Raw genomic sequence first — 24,595 nt, forward strand, 5'->3', positions numbered from 1 at the left:
TGTTGAAAACTGTGGGTGGGGCTTGGAGTAGGATGTTGGGAAGGATCCGGATAAGGAGGCAAAAAACTTAAAAATCAGAGATCAGATCAAACTAATCCTCTCGATGTTTTGCAGCTGCTGAAAATTTAAAAATTGCTCTTTGTAACACTGGATTCAAATCTATAATAACTGAATTTGACATTCAAATCTGAGTAATCCAAACTATTTTTTACAAAAATGCTTTGCCAATTAGCGTTGGTGCCATCATGTGGTGGTTCAGTGTTACTACCAAAAGTCAGAGATTATTCTCTTTTTTGCACTTTTTTTTAAAATAAAGTCCTGATTGACTTTTTGTTTTTGGCAGAATATTAAGAAATTATGAAACTAAAATGTCCCAGGGTTCCCGATAAGAGGAACGACCTTTTCAGATTTCACTTCTGTTCCGCTGAGTGACCCTGACATTTGACCTTTTGTGGTGCAGAACTTTCTGGAGAACAGCCACCCGGCGGTCCAGTCTTTGGAGTCCCTGCAGAACCGAGCCATGGAGGAGTTCTCCAAGGTGGCCTCCTTCTTTGGTGAGGACAGCAAGTCCACCAGCACGGAGGCCTTCTTCGGCATCTTTGCAGAGTTCATCTCCAAGTTTGAGGTGAGTTTGTCCTGATCGGTGCCCTGTCGACCCGTCAGCAAGCGGCTCGGTATAAAAGCACGTTTTGTGGGTTCTGTTTTGCAGAGGGCTCTGAGTGACACTCAGGTCTTGGAGAACCCCAGAAGCCCCAGACTCTCATCTCCTCTGGCCTGGTAGAAGAAGAAAACAGGTCCATTTCCACTCCAGTCTCCTGAACCAAAGTGCCAACATCTCTGTCATACACACACACACACACAGAGCTGATCAAACCAGGAAGAACAGAGGCCACGCCCTCTCCGATAAACAACGCCACCGTCATTTCCAGAGAACATGGATTAGCGGCGGTAGCGAGTGAGCTGCAGCGCTCGGCTTCTTCCTTACTTCCGTCTCTTTTTGTCAAAGCGGACAGTTCTAGAACACCCGCGCAGACTCCCGCAGTGGTTCGTTGTGGCTCAGGGAGGGAAGGACACAACGACAACTGGACGCTTACAGTTGTATGCAGAAGTTTGGGCATCCCTGATAATTTTCATGATTTTCCTTTATAAATCATTGGTTATCTGGATCAGAAATTTCAGCTAAATATATCATATAGCAGACGAACACACTATTTGAGAAGTGAAATGAAGTTTCTAGTATTTACAGAAAGTGTGCAATAATTATTTAAACAAGATTGGGCAGGTGCATAAATTTGGGCACCCTTGTCATTTTATTGATTTGAATACATTTAGCAGTAATTACTGGAAGACAAAATTGGTTTGGTAAGCTCACTGACCCTTGACCTCCTTATACAGGTGAATCCAATCATGAGAAAGGGTATTTAAGGTGGTCATTTGCAAATGTTTCCCCTCTTTCCATCTCTTCTAACGAGTGGCAACATGGGAGCCTCTAAACAACTCTCAAATGAGTTGAAAACAAAGATTGTTCGACATCATGGTTTAGGGGAAGGATACAAAAAGCTATCTCAGAGATTTCAGCTGTCACTTTCCACTGTGAGAAACACAGTGAGGAAATGGAAGACCACAGGCACAGTACTGGTTAAGGCCCGAAGGGGCAGGCAAGAAAAATCTCAGACAAGCTGAAGCAAAGGATGGTGAGAACAGTCATAGTCAACCCACAGACCTGCTCCAAACACCTACAACATGATGTTGTAGACTGATGAAACTAAAATTGAGTTGTTTGGATTTTAAGCTGGCTGCCCATGCTTGGAAACCAAAAAACCAGACTCAACTTGAGATGTTTTGTAAAGAAGAATGGTCCAAAATACCTTCACCCTGAATCAAGACTCTCATTAGAAGCTATAGGAAGCATTTAGAGGCTGTTATTTCTGCAAAAGGAGGATCTACTAAATATTGATGTATTATTTCTGTTGGGGCTGTTATGTACCTGCCTGATTTTCTTTAAAGAATTATTGCACACTTTCTGTAAATCCTATAAACTTCATTTCACTTCTCAGATATCACTGTTTGTCTGCTATATGATATAGTTAACTGAAATTGCTGATCTAAACAACCAATGATTTATAAAGGAAAATCATCAAGGGTGATCAAAATTTACATACAACTGTATGTTTGTAATGCGACCGGAACAGATTCCTCAGCTTCAGACACTTAAAGAACAATCTGGGCTCTTTTTAATCAGCTGTACAAGTCCCCCCCCCCAATACAAAATGAACCCCTGCTGCGAATCATTAAAGAGTTTTTTTTAAATCTTATTTAATTGATAAAGAAAAAACTATTTGAGTGGACCGGTTGAAAACTTTTGCTTCTGCTTTTTATATTTAATTGAAGACTTTAATTGCAGACACATTGTTGCTGCGTTCAGAACCATTGGAAGCTCGGAGATCCTGACCTCGAGCTCGGGCAAAAAAAATGCCTTGAATGTTACGTTGGGCCGGAATTTCTGCTCGGAAACTCAAGTAAATTGAGCAATCCGAGGTACCGAGTTAGTGTCACAGTCTTGCTTTTGACTGCTGAGAAAACGTTGTCATCAAAAATACATTGTTAAATTAATTTTCACATTCTATGTAACATTAGTGAATTTAGCAGCACCACATGGCAGCAAAAAATGTTTCATGGTTTCATTTACCCCAAAAGCTAACGTTAGCCTAGCTGGAGGGCGAGAGGTGAAGTAGTTAGTTAATGATGCAAATCACCGACGTTCAAATCCCACCCCTGCCATTTCTCGATGTAATGTGGAGTTGCGTCAGGAAGGGCATCCGGCGTAAAACCTGTGCCAATTCAACATGCAGATCCACCTTGGATTTGCTGTGGCGACCCCGAGTGCAAACAAGGGAGCAGCCGAAGGGACTTACTCACCGAAGTCATCTCATGAACACAATTTTTCCAGAAGTCAGATTTAACCCCCCACCCAATATCTTGTCTTTCCAAATGTCTGAGGGTTCTGAATGCAGCATGACACCTTAGTTCCACCTGTTTCAAGGATGACCCCCCCCAATACGCCTTCACCAGATTACAACACTGTTGGCAAGCAGGTGTCTGAGTGTCACGTTCAGCTTTAATATTTACAATATACCAGAGAAATCCTGTTAAAAAAAAAAAACAGAAATCCACAATAAAAGGGCAACGTATTGTAGCAAATTAAAAAATCATGGTTCCTCTGAACCTTACACTTAAAAAAATTATTAAAGCATTTATTGTGTCTGATGACTTACGATATATTAGATATATTTATAATATTTGATATTGTACAGTGTCACCACCTTTTGACCTCCTTAGTGATAATTCCGCTTTTTTTTGTGACAGTTCCACTTTTATTGCACACAAACCAAGTCAGTTTGTAAATAATATAATAAAACTACAAAAACCACCAACACTCCACAAAAAACAAAAATGGTCCATCCTTCAAGAGAACAAGATGCCGGTCAGCTCCAATGAAAATTAAATTAAACATGCACAAAATTGGGACTTTTTTCCCCTCATAATTTGCTCCAAGATGCCGTTTGTGCAGTTACAAAGTACATCGCTACCATCCATGTGTTGCCAGTTATTTATGTATTTACACTTTCACATAAACATTGTTTTTAGAAAAAAAAAAAATCCAAGGTCATGGCCAAGGTCAAAGTTTCTGCCCAGTGCTGACGTACTGGGGACACTCAAAGCCACATATTAAGTCACATGACCTTTGACCTTGAAGGTCATATAACTGCTATGGTATTTCTCTCAAACAAAGCGATTATCACCGCTGGAACAACAGCGCCATCTGAAGCGGCATCGGGGACGGAGGATGTGTTTCTACAACTTTGAGCACAAAAAAAAAAGAAAAAGAAAAGTTGAACAGAGAGGTGACGGTTTGGGATCCAGCTGTCTTTATGGTTATAGACTCTCTGCTTAAGTGGCACCAAAATGTGACAAACAGTTCGGCACAGCGCTGGTGTAAAAAAAAATAAAAAAGACATTAAAAGTGTGATGTCAGAGGCGTGACAGTTTCCTTCTGTAAATATTTCCTTCCTCCTCTCAGATCGGCAATTTGGTGGTGGCTCTACAGTGTGACTGTAGCTCTGTCGTGTCTTGCGTTTCTCGATTTGCTATGCACTGCCCGTTTTCATTCTCCAGGCTTTCATGTCCAAATCTGACCACATTATTTTCTTATTGGTATTTCAGACCGTATTATTTACTCTCTCTGCGCTTTCCGTCCGGCTCACGGGGTGACCGGCTCCCAGCTGCTACTCCTGTGGTAACGGTGGGGGTTTTTTTTTTTTCCTTTTTGTCCAAATCAACTGCATGTTGGTAAAGTTTTACTGTAATAAAATGTGCAGATGGTAACATTTAGCCTCTGTGGATGAAACCCGTATTAGTCGAGCTATATTCCCTTTTCTAACTGTTTTATATATTTTTGCTTTTATTTTGTGGTTATTTGTTTGCTTTCAGATGTTTTGATCTATTAAAAAAAAAAAGCTTGAATGTAAAAATATGATATCTGTAACTTTTATTCACTTTCAGAATTACAGATTATTGTAAAAATGATGCTTTTTGTCTCATTTTAATTTAGTAATCAGGTGGTTAAGTGGCGCCATTTTTTATTGGTGCAAACACCAAACAGCTGTTTAGTGCCATTTGTGTTTGACTTTAAGCAGGACACCACAAAACTTCACTTCAACAAAATGTGTTATAGAGGTCGACATCGGGTCAGTGAGGAGTGGACTGAATTTTGGGGTGGCTGTAGATCAGGGGACAGATCTTTCCTTTTACCTCTGATCCCTTTGATCTTGTAATCGGTTATTTCACCAATCAGGATGGTAGCAAGATGGTGCAACAAAGCCATTAAAGATCAACAATGTTAATTTCAAACGTGAGTGATAAGGATCAAAGATCAAGATCACAGGTCTGTAATGACAAACCAATGTGAGCAAGGAGGATCAGATGTCAGGATCAAACAGCAATCAAAGATGCATAATTATAAAAAAAAAAACAGGATAATAGCTTAGCAATCAGAATGAAAAGATGAGAGATCTGGAGCAGAGATCAGGATTGCCTGTCAAAAATTTTAAACAAACGAGCGACAACATTGGATCAAAGGAATAACTCAATGCAAAAAAGATTGAAGTAATATGTGAACTGTGGCAGGAGTGTGCACTCTGAATGTCCTCATAGATGTGGTGATGATGATGGAATCTGTATTTTTCTAACACACTGAGGTGGATTAAATCCTATCAGTCGGCACAGGTAAGGAACACAGAGGAACTGGTGCCCGACCAGATCAGGATCAGTTAAAGTGAAGCGGAGTCGCCTGAGCTCAGTGTCTTGACATCACGTCTGAACAAACCAGCAGCAGATTGAAATGTTTTGTTTGACTTTATTTTCTTTGGAAAAGGCGAAAAACCGAGCAGTCAATGTCTTCATTCCATGTTTGACTCCACCCGACAGTATACATACACCCCAAAATAAAAATGTACAAAGCTTAAAAATCATCATCATCATCATTTCTACTTTGATGGCATTTGTTGGAATAAGGCAGCGAGGTTCAGCCCAAAGAGACGACTTACCACAATCGACTGAAAAAGAGAGAGAGAGAAAAAAACCTTTGTTTCAGGCGACTGCAGCATCTTTCTCCACTGGTACCATGTGGGTGGGACCAGTTCTCCAAGAACCACAGCATCAGGTGCCAAGTAGCCGTTTGGGGGGTTTACACAAAAGCGAGGCAACAATCAAAAACCACGTCACTACTGAGGATACACAGCGCCGCGTCTCCTCGGCTCAGTGGGACGGGACAGAACAGAAAAAAAAAAAAAAATACAAATCCACCTCAAAACATTCACCTTCGCTCACGTGCAACATCACTCTCGCACAGCGCATCGCTGTGGGAAACCCAGAGACAGATTCAAACAGAAAAGGCAAAACAAACAAAAAATACTTGAACGTACAAAAACGTCATCAGCAAACATTTTAAATATGACACGATTCACATCCCTGAAACACACGCGGCGCCTGCTCGGAACGAGGGCGTAATACTCTGCGCCAACTATGTACAAGAATCACACCAAGAGCGTGTGTAGCGATTTGGGAGGAAACGAGAAGTCTTAAAGACTGTGGTGAGGGCGTCGAGCCGCGAGGAATGTCTGTTAAAATGTAAATAAATACAAGACGGGGGGGACGACTGGGAACGTGCAGTCACCAGCTACACGTTATAAACCGCGGTTGGATTCGATTTCACCTGCTGAGTCTGCTGTAGAAATAACTTTATTAATCTAAGGCCACTTTCAATTTACAACAACCAACAAAAAAAAAAAACAACCAAGTCCCAAAAACCCTCAGCTACATTTGATCCCTCCTGTGATCTGTAGGAGCGTTACCTGCAGGGGGCGCAGTAAGAGGATAATGGTGCTGGAAACATTCAGCAGCTCTAATTTAAAGGGGCGTGCTGGAGGCGGGGCCTCGACCACACCTGGTGTCAAAACCAATGCTGATTTGATTCAAACTGCTTCAGAAGTGCTTTCAGGTCGTTTAAAGCAGATTTTAGCTGGTTTTCGATTGGTTTAATATCCTTTTAAACTAACCCTAACTAGACTTTAATTTTGGGTTGGTTTAAAATGCTTTTAAACATAAAGGGTTAAGACAAAAACACTCCTTGGTTTCAAATATTTATAACATCAAAAGTTACATGAATAATTTTACAATTTTGAAGGAGAATCTCCAAAAAAATTATTCATGTGACTTTTGATATTATAAATATTTGAAACCAAGGAGTGTTTTTGTGTTCATCCTGTACATCAGAAATACTGTAGAGTGGTTTAAAATCGACTAAGAGGTTTCTGGATTGGTGCTTATTGGCTCTAACTCAGCAGTAAGACATCTAACAAAGTGGCTTTTTTCTGAACTGATTCGGGTTTAAACTGGTTTCAAGTGGACTGAAACAGCTTTCCGTAACCTTTAAGGGTGATTCTTAGACTACGGGCACTTATTATGTCCTTTGATCATATTGTATGAAAATCAGAAAAAAGGGGAAATTTCAGACTTTTATAGTTATCTTTACAATGAAAGTGTGTTAAGAAATTTGTTCTAGTAGTCTGATTTTTTCACCTTTTTTCAGCATCTATATGCAAATATTGCCGTTTTGTGCTTGTCCCACACCCAGACTTTTGATCTTCAATGATAAAAATGAATGGTAAAGAAACGTTTTTTCTAATGTTTTAAAATATCTCTGAATAAAATATCAGTAAAATAATCAAAACATAACTGGGGTATTCAATGTCATACAACTGTTGTGATTTTTTTTTTTAAACAAAATGGAGTTGTCCCACACTATTGCCGTAATTTCCACCACAACACTGTAATGTCCCTAAACAGTTTGTATGAAAGATTGTTTGGGTCGTTTCTATGGAGATAAATAGTGACATCAGAGCACATGTATATAGCGCCAAATCACAACAAACAGTTGCCCCAAGGCGCTTTATATTGTAAAGCAATGGTGTGGTGGAAATTACATTTACAAGGCCAATAGTGCCCGTAGTTAAAGAATCACACTCAAACAGGATAAACTAATTTCTGAACTCATTTCTTTCCATTTTAAAGAAATGTTAAAACAGTTTTAAATGATTTAAAGATGAGATTTTTGACTATGAAAACTCAAACGTTTTGGGGTGTTTGGTCAGTTTGCCTTTTTGAAAAATAAACAATTCGTATTAAAAATATTAACAGATTCCAAGATGAGGAAAAGAAGCACCAGTTTCAGTCCCAAGCCTAAAACAATCATTTGAATTGTTGCTTCACCGCCCTTGTAGAGTTCTGCTCTGTTTGAAACTGTGCAATCAGAACTTAAAGAAACACCTTCACAGCCAATAACGCTATTCAAATAAGTGACCTTCAGTAAATTAGTTCATGCTGAGACCGTTAGTAGATGTTCCTGACACCATCACGTACTTTGGTTAATCTGCTTTAAAAAAAAAAAAACAGCAGGCAACAGATTAAACCCTTTTGGAACCAGAATGTTGACACCAGGAGAGTTTTGTGTGTTGGGAGAAGCTGCAGTCTGAGGAGGAGGCGGCGTGCCGGGGTACTGGGTCAGTCGGCATCTCCTCCTTAAAGGACAGTGCTCTCGATGTCCAGCTCACAGTCTTTGGAAGGCGGCAGCGAAGAGGCTGTCGTTGGCTGCTGGTCTATAACCGGCTCAGGGACCAAAGCTCGACTCACGGCTTTGAAAGACACTGCCGGATCTGGTGGGGGACCGAGAGAAAAACAAGTCAGACGGGACTGAATTGCTGAAGTTAACAGATGATCACGGGGCATCAACCGGATTATAAATCGGACAATCTGACCACGTATCATTATGTGACTCGTTAGAAACACAGACGGCTACTGCAGCGTTCGAAATTTCAATTTATTTTCATTTACAGTAGTGTTCAGAATAATAGTAGTGCTATGTGACTAAAAAGATTAATCCAGGTTTTGAGTATATTTCTTATTGTTACATGGGAAACAAGGTACCAGTAGATTCAGTAGATTCTCACAAATCCAACAAGACCAAGCATTCATGATATGCACACTCTTAAGGCTATGAAATTGGGCTATTAGTAAAAAAGTAGAAAAGGGGGTGTTCACAATAATAGTAGCATCTGCTGTTGACGCTACAAACTCAATATTATGTTCAAACTGCTTTTTTAGCAATCCTGTGAATCACTAAACTAGTATTTCGTTGTATAACCACAGTTTTTCATGATTTCTTCACATCTGTGAGGCATTCATTTTGTTGGCTTGGAACCAAGATTTTGCTTGTTTACTAGTGTTCTTGAGGTCATTGTCTTGTTGAAACACCCATTTCAAGGGCATGTCCTCGTCAGCATAAGGCAACATGACCTCTTCAAGTATTTTGACATATCCAAACTGATCCATGATACCTGGTATGCGATATATAGGCCCAACACCATAGTAGGAGAAACATGCCCATATCATGATGCTTGCACCACCATGCTTCACTGTCTTCACTGTGAACTGTGGCTTGAATTCAGAGTTTGGGGGTCGTCTCACAAACTGTCTGCGGCCCTTGGACCCAAAAAGAACAATTTTACTCTCATCAGTCCACAAAATATTCCTCGATTTCTCTATAGGCCAGTTGTGTTCTTTGGTAAATTGTAACCTCTTCTGCACATGTCTTTTATTTAACAGAGGGACTTTGCGGGGGATTCTTGCAAATAAACTAGCTTCACACAGGCATCTTCTAACTGTCACAGCACTTACAGGTAACTCCAGACTGTCTTTGATCATCCTGGAGCTGATCAATGGGTGAGCCTTTGTCATTCTGGTTCTTCTTCTATCCATTTTGATGGTTGTTTTCCATTTTCTTCCACGCGTCTGTTTTTTTGTCCATTTTAAAGCATTGGAGATCATTGTAGATGAACAGCCTATAATTTTTTGCACCAGCGTATAAGTTTTCCCCTCTCCAATCAACTTTTTAATCAAACTACGCTGTTCTTCTGAACAATGTCTTTTTTTACTTTTTTACTAATAGCCCAATTTCATAGCCTTAAGAGTGTGCATATCATGAATGCTTGGTCTTGAATCTACTGGTACCTTGTTTCCCATGTAACAATAAGAAATATACTCAAAACCTGGATTAATCTTTTTAGTCACATAGCACTACTATTATTCTGAACACTACTACAACCCCTGGCAATAATTATGGAATCACCGGCCTCGGAGGATGTTCATTCAGTTGTTTAATTTTGTAGAAAAAAAGCAGATCACAGACATGACACAAAACTAAAGTCATTTCAAATGGCAACTTTCTGGCTTTAAAAAACACTATAGGAAATCAGGAAAAAAAAATTATGGCAGTCAGTAACGGTTACTTTTTTTTAGACCAAGCAGAGGGAAAAAATATGGAATCACCCCAACCAGTCCCAGCAGAAGACTGCCCCTCCCTGAGCCTGATTCTGCTGGAGGTTTCTTCCTGTTAAAAGGGAGTTTTTCCTTCCCACTGTTGCCAAGTGCTTGCTCACAGGGGGTCGTTTTGACTGTTGGGGTTTTTCCGTAATTATTGTATGGATGATCAAACTCTTAAAAGAGGGTAAATCATCACACAATGTTGCAAAAGATGTTGGTTGTTCACAGTCAGCTGTGTCTAAACTCTGGACCAAATACAAACAACATGGGAAGGTTGTTAAAGGCAAACATACTGGTAGACCAAGGAAGACATCAAAGTGTCAAGACAGAAAACTTAAAGCAATATGTCTCAAAAATCAAAAATGCACAACAAATGAACGAATGGGAGGAAACTGGAGTCAACGTCTGTGACCGAACTGTAAGAAACCACCTAAAGGAAATGGGATTTACATACAGAAAAGCTAAACGAAAGCCATCATTAACACCTAAACAGAAAAAAAACAAGGTTACAATGGGCTAAGGAAAAGTAATCATGGACTGTGGATGACTGGATGAAAGTCATATTCAGTGATGAATCCCAAATCTGCATTGGGCAAGGTGATGATGCTGGAACTTTTGTTTGGTGCCATTCCAATGAGATTTATAAAGATGACTGCCTGAAGAGAACATGTAAATTTCCACAGTCATTGATGATATGGGGCTGCATGTCAGGTAAAGGCACTGGGGAGATGGCTGTCATTACATCATCAATAAATGCACATGTTTACGTTGATATTTTGGACACTTTTCTTATCCCATCAATTGAAAGGATGTTTGGGGATGATGAAATCATTTTTCAAGATGATAATGCATCTTGCCATAGAGCAAAAACTGTGAAAACATTCCTTGCAAAAAGACACATAGGGTCATGGCCTGCAAATAGTCTGGATCTTAATCCAATTGAAAATCTTTGGTGGAAGTTGAAGAAAATGGTCCATGACAAGGCTCCAACCTGCAAAGCTGATCTGGCAACAGCAATCAGAGAAAGTTGGAGCCAGATTGATGAAGAGTACTGTTTGTCACTCATTAAGTCCATGCCTCAGAGACTGCAAGCTGTTATAAAAGCCAGAGGTGGTGCAACAAAATACTAGTGATGTGTTGGAGCGTTCATTTGTTTTTCATGATTCCATAATTTTTTCCTCAGAATTGAGTGATTCCATATTTTTTTCCCTCTGCTTGGTCTAAAAAAGTAACTGTTACTGACTGCCACAATTTTTTTCCTGATTTCTTAGTGTTTCTTAAAGCCAGAAAGTTGCCATTTGAAATGACTTTAGTTTTGTGTCATGTCTGTGATCTGCTTTTTTTCTACAAAATTAAACAACTGAATGAACATCCTCCGGTGATTCCACAATTTTTGCCAGGGGTTGTATATATGGTGTAATAGTCAGCTGTACCTTATACAGGCAGGGTCACAATGTGCGTGCACTGTTTATCGCCACATACACAATTTTTGAGGACTGTGATGTCACGTGGGTCGTGGGGATAGTTTTGATGGCATCGTGATGGCACACACACAAAAAAAAAAAGCCATTACAGTTTTAAACGGTTGTGGACTCTCATGGAGCTTTTACAAATCCTCTCTGCTGTCAGGCTGCGATCTTGATTTGTCTCGTTACCATCCTGAAGGCACATCCTGGGGATTCGTGTCATGTTACTTTTAGACCAAATTGTGGAAAATTCCTGTTTCACAATTTCACTAGAAGAAGTTGTGCAGAATTACGGTGGTTCTTAGTTCTATTGTGATGAATCGTCTTCTATGATGTAATAAGGTGTTGTCATAGAGACGTCTTGTCACTTGATTTGTTTTTTCTATTTCTATTTATTTATTCTATTTTTTTTTTTTTTTTTAAACAGGACAGGTTGACTTTGTGGGCAGCACAGTGGATTAGTGGTTAGCACTGTTGCCTCACAGTAAGAAGGTCATGGGCTCGATTCTCACCTGTGGCCTTTCTGTGTGGAGTTTGCGTGTTCTCCCCGTGTTTCCGTGGGTTCCCTCTCACATTAAAAGACATGCAGGTTTGGTGGACTGGAAACTTTAAATTGTCGTAGGTGTGAATGTGTTCATATGTGACCCTGTGACAGACTGGCGTCCTGTCCAGAGTGAACCCTACCTCACGGCCTATGATTGCTGTGATAGGCTCCAGCCCCCCCCCCATCAGCCTTAATTGTAAATGAGTGAGTGAGACTGACTGTGTATTTATGGACGGTCGCGGTCCTGCAGCACAGATCATTAAGGTCAAGCTGAGACAGAAACGTCTCACAAAGACGGAAAAGGTTCAGTATGACTTCAAACTGCAGCCTGTAAACACACATCATTTTAAGAACCTCTGGGTAAGATTCATGAGGAGTTAATCAAACACACTGCAGAGTTACAACACGGCGGTGTGTTTTGTGCACCTGAACGCACCTTTATTCATGCCGACATTTAAATAAACAGTCTCTACCTTCATACATTTGAAGCTCGCCTAATTACGCCTTTTTAATGGCGAATGTGTCAGATTTTCCACAGCAGTGACTGGGGAAAGTAAAGGCCTGAACAGCAGGGGGCGCTGCTTCACAACTGAGTGGAAACTCCTAATGTTCATGCTTCATAATGAAATGGAACGTGTGAAGGAAAATGAAACAATGAAACATTTTAAAAACATTTTCTCGCTGCCAAAGCTTCAATCTGCAGGATTCATGTGTTAATTAGCAGAAATGGAATCTAACGTTCATTGGTGTGTAATCAATGTGTTTTTTATGAGCTCAGAATGAGCTCTTCAGATATTGTACATATTTATCACTGGAGGAGGCGAGGGAGCATGAATCCCCGCAGAAAAAAGAAGAGAACACATGAATGAAAAGAAAACTGTCTGGTGACTGGTACGATGCGCTCTGTAGATCCTGCACACTGTAGCTTTAAGCGCTTGAAATGACAGCAGGCTTCTGGTTCACGATGACATTAAGGTTCAGTCCTGGAAGGCCACGAGCACAGCAAGAGTCTAGTTTTGTATCATAGAGCAATATAATCAGGTTTGTGATTTGTGACCCTCGCGGGTCGACACAAGTTCATCTTCTGAGCAAAAAGCTGTGGTTTTTCAGTGTTTGCCCCAAAGTGGAGTTAAACACCATAAACAGCCAATCAGGACTGAGATATGACCGCGATTAATGTGGTGACATGAGATGCAAACAGAGTGCAGCGGATTCTGGTTCACGGTGAAACACAAACCTCTCACCAGCTGATCTTTAACCTGTGGAGGTATCAAAGTGAGGATTAGAACCGTCTCCTGCAGAACACGGACTCTTAGGAGGAGAAACAAAGCTCACCCATCATCTTGTAAGCAGTCCCACAGATTCCGTTGGTATCGCTTGCAGGTGGGGCGGGCTGGGGAGGAGGTGGGATGTTGGGTCTGTTTCGGGGTTTGGGGACGGGGCGCGGTCGGGGAAGGGAACCAGAGTGGTAGGAAGAAGGGGATGGAGAGGTGACTGTGCTGGAGCCGGAGCCGTCCTGGGTGGGTGACGGGGGTGGCGGGGTGTCTGGAGGGGTTGGAGTGCCTGGAGGGGAAGGATCCCTGTTGTGCTGGTCCCCGTGCGACGTGGGCTGCAGTGGGGGGCTGACCTGCATCGGAGGCTCTGGAGGAGGGTGGCTGGGTGCGTGGATTGGCGGTTGGTTGCTGGAGTGGCGCCGCGGTGTGGCACTTGGCTGTGGTGTCGGAGAGCTGGGGGACGTGGGCGAGTGGCTGGACAGCGGTCTGGAAGTGGGGCTGAGGGACTGGGAGGAGCCTGAAGAAGGGAGATGGACCGTGGAACTCAAGGGCTGGCAGGGAGGAGGGTTAGCTGGTTTGGGAGGGGCTGGAGCTGGCTTCTTAGTACCTGAAACATGAAAGGATCTGGATCAGGTCACGTGTTTACAATAACCAAACTAATACAGAGATTGAGATCAGCATTACGCCAACATGGTGTGTTTAACCCCTGAAAAGCTGTTTAGATATAACGCCAACCGCTGTTAGCTTTAGCATACTGGGGAAAACTAACTGCATCTACCTCGGTTTTTGCTCAGGGTCACCATAGCTGATTTGGCATTGATGTTGACTTGGCACTGGTTTTACCCCAGATGCTGTTCCTGAAGCTCCTTAGTATGTCTTAAATTCTAACAGGCAGCTGAAAATCTTCCTACCTCTGCGCATCATATGGGGACTGGGCCCCATGGATCCAGCCCCGGGGGTCCCAGTGCCCAGCTGTCCCGTTCCACCAACCTGCCCCCCAACTGAGGACCCGTTCCTCTGAAGCACGGGGGCTGGAACTGATGAGGAGTCCCGTGGCTTTGGGTTGCTTCAGAGGGAGAAGAAGATGAGATGTTTAAACTTCCACTGCATTAACACACAGACGTGATCTATGAACCTGAATCTACAGTCACATCAGACTATGTGGGACACAAAGACCGCGCCTGCAAAGACAGTATCACAACATGGCAAAGCGGTTAGTGTGAAGCTGCTGCTGATTCCAGCGTTTCGCGGAGGCACGAGGCCTTCAGAGGCCCTGGGAATGAATGTTCGCACAATAACAGCAGCCTTTGTTGTCGGGCTTCTGTGGGCTGAACTCAGACCCATCTGCATAGCTGCAGCTGGCATATGAAAGACTTTTGCTGAAGAAACACAACCTGAGCCAAGTGGGTGTTAATATTCAGCAACACTTAACTGCTGTCCTCCCACCACGCGAACACTGGAAACATAAGAGGCTTGTCGGCTTCGTTGCTCCCTGACAGCAGCTTACCTGAGCTCCTCCGTGTGCTGGGCGAGAAGCTGCTGAGCTGCTGCCAGAGCTGCCAGACTCTGTGCCAAGCTTTGATGGGACGCGTTGGAACCTGAAGCGCCTGCTGGGGCCTGTGGCTGAGACTCGGCGGTGGGCTGGAGGAGTGGCGTGGCCCCGTGGCCCTGCCCCTCCACGGGGGGCAAAGGGGGCTGGAAGGCGGGTGAGGTGTGTGGCTTCCTACCTAAGGTGCTACTGCCTCTGCGGTGGGTGTGGTCTGAGTACTTGTTAGGGGTGCTACAGAGGAAGAGCAGGAGGGGAAGGTGAAGGAGAAAGACAGAAAACACCACAGTGCTGATCAGAGAGCTACAGATGAGACCAGAGCAGAGAATCACCACCACGTCTGAGCGGGAAGAGAAATGAGTTAAGGCAAGGATCAAATTATTGTCAACAAAATACACTACAAGCAAGAGAAAGGCATTAGAGTTAAAATTATTAGGAAGCAAGTGAGAAATATGGCGTCTAAACATCGAAAGGTGATGTGTGCTGATCGAGTACTGATCGTTAAGGTGTCACACTATGACAGATCCAGTACACAGATTAGTTACAGACTGATATAACATGTCCGGTGGCAAATGTCACTTAATCCATTGGTCTCCGGTGGATTTGGGGCTCAGATGGACGGATGACATCGCATTTCCACTGACAATACTAACAGACGAATTACGAACAACTTTGCCAGTTTCAAGACATATGTGCACTGGGGGGAGTCGGATTTGAGCGGGATTCACTGAGGCCTGGATGCATATGTGGCTAGAATCCAGCTCGCTCAGGAACAATGATGTCATACTTCCTTACTAGGTTTGATGCCAACAGCGTTTTCTCACTGTGCTGTTCAGTTCCGCTGAAAACAGCGAGGACAGCAAATAACTTTCTATACCAGAGAACAGTCGCACTGCACGGTGCTGAATCGGAAACTGTCCTCGCTCCCCTTATGGAGAATTCACATTGCACTGGAGCTTTGGCCAATCAGAACCCCAGTTTGAAGCATCAGACAGCCACAGGACATTAACACACGAGTATCATAGAAGTAACAAACAAGTAGAGGACAATACGGTAAACAAACGTACAGCCACCAGGAAAGCTCTCTCTGCCTGATGTCTGCTCATAGTTTTGTGCACGCTCAAACCTTTGTGACAGACAAAGAACTCATCAACTGACAAAGAATTCATTTAGCGAATGGGGAAAGGACTTTTGCAGACCAAAAACGAACACAAAGGCATATCCAAAAGATCATATCAGTTCCTCATACACTTCCTTGATCCGTCATGGTGTGACAGGCCCTTTGCAGATGTAATCAACAATAGAAAAGACACGGATGTAGTTGTCGCTAATTATTAACCAAAAACAGACATGAATGATTTAAGAGGTCGACACTGGGTTAAAGTGAGAGTTGATTAGCTTTTGATGCAGAATCAGATTTGGGATAATTTTTGTATGTATATTTATTTAATGTCTACCACTGATTTTCATGTTATTTGGACTTCAGCACAGTTGATGACAGATGAAAGGAGGATTGTCTGGTCTCAAGTGTCACCCAGTTTCAATCACTGAGGTCCTAGTCCACCCAGCTGTAAAGGTGGATCAGGATTGGGTATGAAAGTGAACTATGATGGACTGGCGTCCCTTCCACGGGGAGTGGCAGACTCTCATGGACTTTATAGTACAGTATCAGATTATCAGTACTGGATTTCTTCTTCTTGTTAGTTTGGATATATATATATATATATATATATATATATATATATATATATATATATATATATATACACACATATATACACAACAAAAATATAAACGCAACACTTTTGGTTTTGCTCCCATTTTGTATGAGATGAACTCAAAGATCTAAAACTTTTCCACATACACAATATCACCATTTCCCTCAAATATTGTTCACAAACCAGTCTAAATCTGTGATAGTGAGCACTTCTCCTTTGCTGAGATAATCCATCCCACCTCACAGGTGTGCCATATCAAGATGCTGATTAGACACCATGATTAGTGCACAGGTGTGCCTTAGACTGCCCACAATAAAAGGCCACTCTGAAAGGTGCAGTTTTGTTTTATTGGGGGGGATACCAGTCAGTATCTGGTGTGACCACCATTTGCCTCATGCAGTGCAACACATCTCCTTCGCATAGAGTTGATCAGGTTGTCAATTGTGGCCTGTGGAATGTTGGTCCACTCCTCTTCAATGGCTGTGCGAAGTTGCTGGATATTGGCAGGAACTGGTACACGCTGTCGTATACGCCGGTCCAGAGCATCCCAAACATGCTCAATGGGTGACATGTCCGGTGAGTATGCCGGCCATGCAAGAACTGGGACATTTTCAGCTTCCAAGAATTGTGTACAGATCCTTGCAACATGGGGCCGTGCATTATCCTGCTGCAACATGAGGTGATGTTTTTGGATGTATGTCACAACAATGGGCCTCAGGATCTCGTCACGGTATCTCTGTGCATTCAAAATGCCATCAATAAAATGCACCTGTGTTCTTCGTCCAAAACAGACGCCTGCCCATACCATAACCCCACCGCCACCATGGGCCACTCGATCCACAACACTGACATCAGAAAACCGCTCACCCACACGACACCACACACGCTGTCTGCCATCTGCCCTGGACAGTGTGAACCAGAATTCATCTATGACGAGAACACCTCTCCAACGTGCCAAACACCAGCGAATGTGAGCATTTGCCCACTCAAGTCGGTTACAACGACGAACTGGAGTCAGGTCAAGACCCAGATGAGGATGACGAGCATGCAGATGAGCTTCCCTGAGATGGTTTCTGACAGTTTGTGCAGAAATTCTTTGGTTATGCAAACCGATTGTTCCAGCAGCTGTCCGAGTGGCTGGTCTCAGACGATCTTGGAGGTGAACATGCTGGATGTGGAGGTCCTGGGCTGGTGTGGTTACACGTGGTTTGCGGTTGTGAGGCTGGTTGGATGTACTGCCAAATTCTCTGAAACGCCTTTGGAGACGGCTTATGGTAGAGAAATGAACATTCAATACACGAGCAACAGCTCTGGTTGACATTCCTGCTGTCAGCATGCCAATTGCACGCTCCCTCAAATCTTGTGACATCTGTGGCATTGTGCTGTGTGATAAAACTGCACCTTTCAGAGTGGCCTTTTATTGTGGGCAGTCTAAGGCACACCTGTGCACTAGTCATGGTGTCTAATCAGCATCTTGGTATGGCACACCTGTGAGGTGGGATGGATTATCTCAGCAAAGGAGAAGTGCTCACTATCACAGATTTAGACTGGGTTGTGAACAATATTTGAGAGAAATGGTGATACTGTGTATGTGGAAAAAGTTTTAGATCTTTGAGTTCATCTCATACAAAATGGGAGCAAAACCAAAAGTGTTGCGTTTATATTTTTGTTGAGTGTATATATATATATATATATATATATATATATATATATATATACACACACACACACACACACACACACACACACACACACACACACACACACACACACAGAATGAGATGTTCATTTAAATAAAAATCTTCAGCCCTGTTAATCTGTGCTTGTTAAATACTAGTTAAATTAGCACAGTGCCACTGCAGGTTGATTACCCATCTTTACGTGTGGTGTCACCCTCTGGTCCCACCATGCTGCCCGGCCTTTTCCTCTCCATGGTGCTACAATCATAATCAAGGTGGTTGCTGAGGTTGGACACAGGTGTGGGCATCGAAAACATGCCAGATACATTGAACTCCACATCTGGGGGGGGAGATGATGAAGAACAAATATCTAGTTATAATAAATATCTAGTTTAACCTTGAGAATGAAATGTCCATCATGCTGCTGTTGACCAGCATGAAGTGATTTTACTGTTCACACCAAAGCCCTGGATTAGTGCAGAGTTCCTCTCTTATGAAGGACTCGATATAAATAATATTCACTGTGCGTCTCTGACTCTATGTAAAGTTGTCGAGGAAATCCAACTTTACCCCCAGGAAAGAACCAATCGGCATGCTGAATGATGGGTTCTATGATGGCCACCACGTGCACAGAGGTAGCTGCAGCCATCTCAGCTAAACTCCTGCATGTACACAGATAAACCATGAAAAATTAAGAGGTCTTCAAGACAATCAGCTCAAAATAATAGACTGAGTTCAATCTCTTCTTTCTGTTCTAACCCTTCAGTCTTGGCCCAGAGCAGGTTGGGTCCCAGGACAATGGCGATGTTGCTAGGGGTCATTTTGTTGACTTCGCTGTCCTGAGCCAGCTTGGCAAGAAACTTCACCAGATACCTGCATGAAAACACACGAGGTGGCGAATAAAACCACAAAGCGAATCTCTGTTCACAGCAGAAAGCAGCTTCAGGTGTGCGGGCGTGAAGAGCAGGCGGCCGACCTCAGGTTGGTTCTGTTGTTCTTTGGTAGCTTATCACATACGACCCACAGCGCCTGGAGCCTCTTGTCTGGGTCTGACACGCTGGGTTCAAAACAAACAAACAGACAGACTTTCACCTTCTGGTTTGCAGCACTGATAATCAGTCTATAAAAGTTCCACTTTGGGCTCTACAAACAGAATTGTTTTCCTGCTGAGCTGATAAACACGGAGTCTTACCTGGATGCCTGAATCCATTCATCATACAGCTGGTAGGTCATCAGCGGCTCCGGCAGCTCCCTCAGATAAGACTTTAGTGCTCCTACAAGCACAAAATCGCTTTCTAAATTCCACTTTGTCAGGCAAACAAACATTAACTCTGAACTTTCAAACTGGTTCGTAAATCATCTGACACTAACAAATGGCGTCCGTGATGCACCACTCCAGTGTTTTTTTCTTTCCCCCTAAAATTTCAAAAGGTGGAGTTAACTGTAGGTGGAGAAATGCTCCGTAGAAACAGAAACATGACAAGTTCAACTACCTTAAAGAAAACATAAGAAGACACGTTTGTTTGCTTCCCTTCTCCTCCCAGGATGTTCAGCTGATTTCCACCAAACTTATGTGGATGACCCTCGACCCCAGAGTTCCTTTAGAGGGCTTGTTTTAGCAAAGGTCAAGGGGGTCAATTTGTACTACAGCTTGCACCAAATTTTGCATGCAATCTGAGAAGGTTCTTGAAATTGTCCATGTGTGATCAAATATAGCAAAGGTTAATAGTTGTGATCAATGTCACTGGCATTAAAGGTCAAATTTAAGTTTTTCCACTTCAATTTCCAGTCCCACCTGTCGCCCAGTGAGCGCTGGGACAGACTCCAGCCCCACAGGGAGCCTTAACTGGAATAAGCAGGTTCAGACAATCAATGACCGAGTGAACATCAATTACCACTAAAATGTGCATGCATATGGGGGGGGGGGGGGGGGCAACAACCAGTTGGGTGAAAGTTGAGGACACTGGGGTCAAATGTCAGACTGCTGTACCCACCTCGTGCCCACGTGTACCACTACTTAATGTGTTCAATAAGAAAGGAGGAGCGCACCGGCAACGGCGTGGGGGTCGGAGTAGAACTCCTCCAGCTGTGAAGTGGAGCAGTCCAGTGCGGCCTTCAGTTTCTTCAGCTTGGATGCCCCCGCTCCGATTCTGAACAGGCCCTGGCACACAAACACACAGAGCCCAATAAACTGCAGAATGTGCACAAAGAACCCTGGACTTTTATTCAAAGAACACGTGCACACTCTCGTAATATTCCCTCAAAGAAAGATTCAGACGCTCCCCGCCAAATGAACATAACGAAAATTAAAGCAGGCAAACAAACACGTGTACCGCGCTGCACCGACAACAACAAAAGCCTGTTCTCACTCCACAGTAACACGGGCTTGTCTCGCCGTGCAGAGAATGGACGCATAATGAAGACAGCAATTTTTGTGCACACACACACACACACACACACACACAGGAAAGAAAAAAACCCACTGATTTATTGACAGGAGAAAAGTGGACTCTATTGTCTTCTACATTTGTTGCAGGAACAGAACATCAACCTGACAAATAATCACAGCAGCCTGATGGATCAGTTTCTCTGGATGTGGGAACGGCGTCACAGAAATGTTTCCCGTTTACAGTTTGAATGTCTGCCCACCTACTATTAGTCTCAAAATGTCCATGTAAACAAACACGGTTTCAGTCTTCACCAGCACCATAGCTGCAGCGGCATAACAAGCTAAACTAGCACTTATTTTACTTCTATACAGTATTAAGGAAAAGGAAAAAAACTTCTTTCTGTGCATTTTGGAGCAGAGGCTCAAGATGTCAGCATAAAAAAAAAAAAAAAAAAGACTGTTTCAGCCACAGTAGATTTAGTATCTGTAATAGATATATAGAAGTACAGTGATCAATAAACTTATACAAAATGGATAGTGATAAGAGTTCATGATAAAAGCACATGAGAGACATATCAAAAATAATTTGCAATTAACCTTTTGAGTAAAACATCACTTCATTTCCATTAATATGTAAATATATCATGCAAAATCCCTAAGATTAGCTCAGTTATTCTGCAGTTGGTTAGCTATGGTGTAAGTCTCAAGTGTCTACCATGTATTTTTAAAGGGTTATTGTTTTTCTGTCTCTCTCACACACACACACACACACACACACACACACACACACACACACACACACACACACACACACACACACACACACAAATTACTTCACCTTTACTATAAATGGTAAATGGACTGAATTTATATAGCGCTTTTCCATCTGCATCAGATGCTCAAAGCGCTTTACAATGATGCCTCACATTCACCCATTCACACAGACACACCGATTTTAGGGTGCTGCCATGCAAGGTGCTCACTACACACTGGGAGGAACTTGGGGATTAAGGACCTTGCCCAATGTCAGGCTGGGGTTTGAACCGAGGATCCTATGGTCTGAAGCCCAATGCTTAACCACTAGATCATCACCTCCCCAATAATATGGAAATATATGCCCCAAACAACACTAAATCCTTAAAAGCAGCCATTTCATTCCACAGGGGGTAGCTATGGTCTAAACCCCTGGTCCCACCGAATAATGAAGGATGAATAATGAGCCACGTAGCATGTTTTTTTGGTACGAGTCCAATTATTCAACAATCGTGGGAGAATAGTGGTGCTGAGAGGCTCTTCGAAGCAGAATATTCAGCTGAAGAGGCTTATCTCTGAGCATGGCGCCAATTGCAAGAAGTTTAAAATTTAGAAACAAGAGCGTGGGGCAGTTTGTCTACGAGACACTACGAGGAAAAACACGGATTTTAGAGGCATGTTCATGGTGAAGACGAGGCTGTTAAAAACCCATTATCCAAGCACAAGACAGGTTATTTTGGACAGGCTATTTTGGCTCCGCCCTCTTGCGCACTACAATCCCACCTGCTTTGTGCGCCGGACGCTGTACATAAAATAATTATTTTGTAGCGGATTAATCATTTTCTGTCAGAGCCTGGATGCTGAAAACACCTCTAATCGCTTCTGGAATCACAGAGGACATTTGGAGCTTTTTTCCCCCTCTCTGTCTCGTGCACTGAGGTGGAGAACATATTTGGAACAGCCTAAAAAGTCGTTATCTGTAATGTTTTAATATCTTGGAAAAACAGTTGCATATTCATTCCTTCTTTATAAGCAGATATAAAAGTGTGTTTATGACAGATTTAACATCTTGTTATAATGAATCAGATGAGGCGCGCTGACTGTAAAGCCGCAGAAGAAATAAAGCCAGCAAGAAGAAGCACTGAGGCAACTGTCCAGGAACGTGCGGTTCGGTTTTAGTTGATCTGGTGCATTTAATGACTCTGGAACACAGGTGAACAGCAGCCTGGCGCACGGATGCGCACACCGGCCGGACTATGTGACAACATCTTGAATGGATGCTGTGAACTGAAAACCCAAGTGTGGGAGGGCTGGGGGTTTGGACCAAACCCATGCCTAAACGTGCACCAAAGTCGCGTTACATGGCACTACATGGATCACATGTGGCTTGATGTGGATCGTATGCAGCAACACGAGCCACTCGAGGCTGGACAGGTCTCAAATGGCAGGTCGGTTGTGGCTCACTAGAGGCTGATATGCGGCACATGTGAGGCACATAGAGTAGCGGATATGTGATAGTTTAAAACGTGGATCATTCTTCAAATAATCGCTGACACACTCATGCGTGGCTCAATATTCATGGCTTATTATTCGGTGGGATCGAAGCTTAAGTATCAAGGACGTATTATTGGGGAAAAAAAAAAAAATAAGAATCACTTCATTTGCTTTCAAAAGCAAATATATGCACCAAACAAACCTGAACATGCTCTAAAATCCTCAGGCGGTTATCTTTTTGGCAAACGATGTGACCTAGTTACCTCTTCCTTCATGCCAGTCTCGAGAAGCATCATGACGCAGGCTTCAATGGGCAGAGCGACCTCTCTGCCACTCCTCTTCAGGTGCTCATCAAGTCCGGTACCAAACGCAGGCTTCTCCATCCACGAGTCTAACCACATCCAGGAAACAATCAGTGATGAGAAAGACACCGAACTTAACATCTTTCACAGTTCTAAATTATTCTCGGTGCTTAAAACAAACCATCTGCCATGCTGGTACAAAATCTGTGTCAGCCAAAGATTCAGTGCAACCGGGCCTGTTGCTAATCTGGATGGCAGATTTCTGGCTCCAAGTTTTTCCCTTCAGGCCAGTTCCCCAACAAGTCCTCACTTCCTCTACAGGCTGTCTTCAAATAATAACCACATGCAGCAGGATTGTCTGCATTTCTGTGCAGGAGCTAAAGTAGAAATGAACTGACGAGAAAACATACCGGGTGGGGGAGCTATGCTGGCGGAGTTTGTGACTCATCACCACAAACTAGGAGGGTGGGCTTGAACAAATTTGCAGAACAAGGCAAGGTTTCATAAATTAGGGGGGAGCAACCCCCTCCATCTCTGCCCCCCTCCCCCAGCAAAAATAGGAAAAAAAATCCCTTTTTAAGAGACTATGGTTAAAAAAAAAAAAAAAAAAAGAAGCTATTTGTGCAGTACCTGTTCGATGGACGTATCTGTGGTGCATATTTACCGTAACAGTAACAGACCAGGTGATGGCTGCAAAGAGTTTACAACTAAAATTAAAGCTGCAGCAACTCAAACCAGAAAACAAACAAACAAATCACAACACAGTCTGGCTCTGCTTTTTCTCCCTCGGAATGAAAAAGGGCCGTTAAAAAAACAATTCCCAATCGTGGTCCCCAGACCTTCCTGCTCTGCACATCTCCCATCTCTCTTTGCTCTACTCACAGGTTAGTTAAACCAACGTTTTCCAGATCATCAAACTTACCGCCCCGTCTCCATTCTTTAAACACAGGACCAAAAACAGCTACTGAAATACATGCAGTGGTCTTCTTCGTATATACAGTGGGGAAAATAAGTATTTGACCCTCTGTCAGTTTTGCAGGTTTTCCCACCTACAAAAAATGGAGGGGTCTGTAATTTTTATCGTAGGTACACTTCAACTGTGAGAGACAGAATCTAAAAAAAAATCCAGAAAATCACACTATGATTTTTAAATAATTAATTTGCATAAAATAAGTATTGTATGACCCCCATAGAAAAATAGAGCTTAACAGTTGGTATAGAAACATTTGTCTGCCATTACATAGGTCAGATGTTTCCTGTACTTCTTGACCAAGTTTTCACACACTGCAGCAGGGATTTCGGTCCACTCCTCCATACAGATCTTCTCCAAATCTTTCAGGTTTGGAGTTTCAGCTCCCTCCAAAGATTTTCTATTGCGTTCAGGTCTGGAGACTGGCCAGGCCACTCCAGGACCTTGAAATGCTTCTGACGGAGCCCCTCCTTAGTTGCCCTGGCTGTGTGTTTGGGGTCACTGTCATGCTGGAAGACCCA

At 42.9% G+C, this 24,595-nt stretch overlaps 2 protein-coding genes across 4 annotated transcripts in view; one reads left to right on the top strand and one right to left on the bottom strand.

The window, feature by feature from the left end:
* grid2ipb (glutamate receptor, ionotropic, delta 2 (Grid2) interacting protein, b) overlaps positions 1-969 on the top strand; it is a 48,832-nt gene extending 47,863 nt beyond the window's left edge. The window contains 2 exon segments of the mRNA XM_034193544.1: positions 461-625; positions 710-969. Of these exon segments, the coding sequence (XP_034049435.1) occupies positions 461-625; positions 710-781 (237 nt within the window). The 3' untranslated portion in view covers positions 782-969.
* Positions 970-7,479: 6,510 nt separating this feature from the next.
* arhgap17a (Rho GTPase activating protein 17a) overlaps positions 7,480-24,595 on the bottom strand; it is a 55,299-nt gene continuing 38,183 nt past the window's right edge. For 2 of the 3 annotated variants that reach the window (XM_034193618.1, XM_034193617.1), the window contains 11 exons: positions 23,066-23,193; positions 20,216-20,327; positions 19,359-19,440; positions 19,143-19,223; positions 18,926-19,039; positions 18,737-18,828; positions 18,359-18,506; positions 14,731-15,003; positions 14,135-14,289; positions 13,285-13,830; positions 7,480-8,273 (listed from right to left, as the gene is read on the bottom strand). In XM_034193618.1, coding sequence (XP_034049509.1) covers positions 8,140-8,273; positions 13,285-13,830; positions 14,135-14,289; positions 14,731-15,003; positions 18,359-18,506; positions 18,737-18,828; positions 18,926-19,039; positions 19,143-19,223; positions 19,359-19,440; positions 20,216-20,327; positions 23,066-23,193 — 1,865 coding nt within the window. In that variant the 3' untranslated portion in view covers positions 7,480-8,139. The remainder of the gene's footprint in view (positions 8,274-13,284; positions 13,831-14,134; positions 14,290-14,730; positions 15,004-18,358; positions 18,507-18,736; positions 18,829-18,925; positions 19,040-19,142; positions 19,224-19,358; positions 19,441-20,215; positions 20,328-23,065; positions 23,194-24,595) is intronic. The other variant, XM_034193619.1, reaches the window with a different exon arrangement.

This window comes from Thalassophryne amazonica, chromosome 18 (genome assembly GCF_902500255.1).
Source record: "Thalassophryne amazonica chromosome 18, fThaAma1.1, whole genome shotgun sequence".
Taxonomy (NCBI): Eukaryota; Metazoa; Chordata; class Actinopteri; order Batrachoidiformes; family Batrachoididae; genus Thalassophryne; species Thalassophryne amazonica.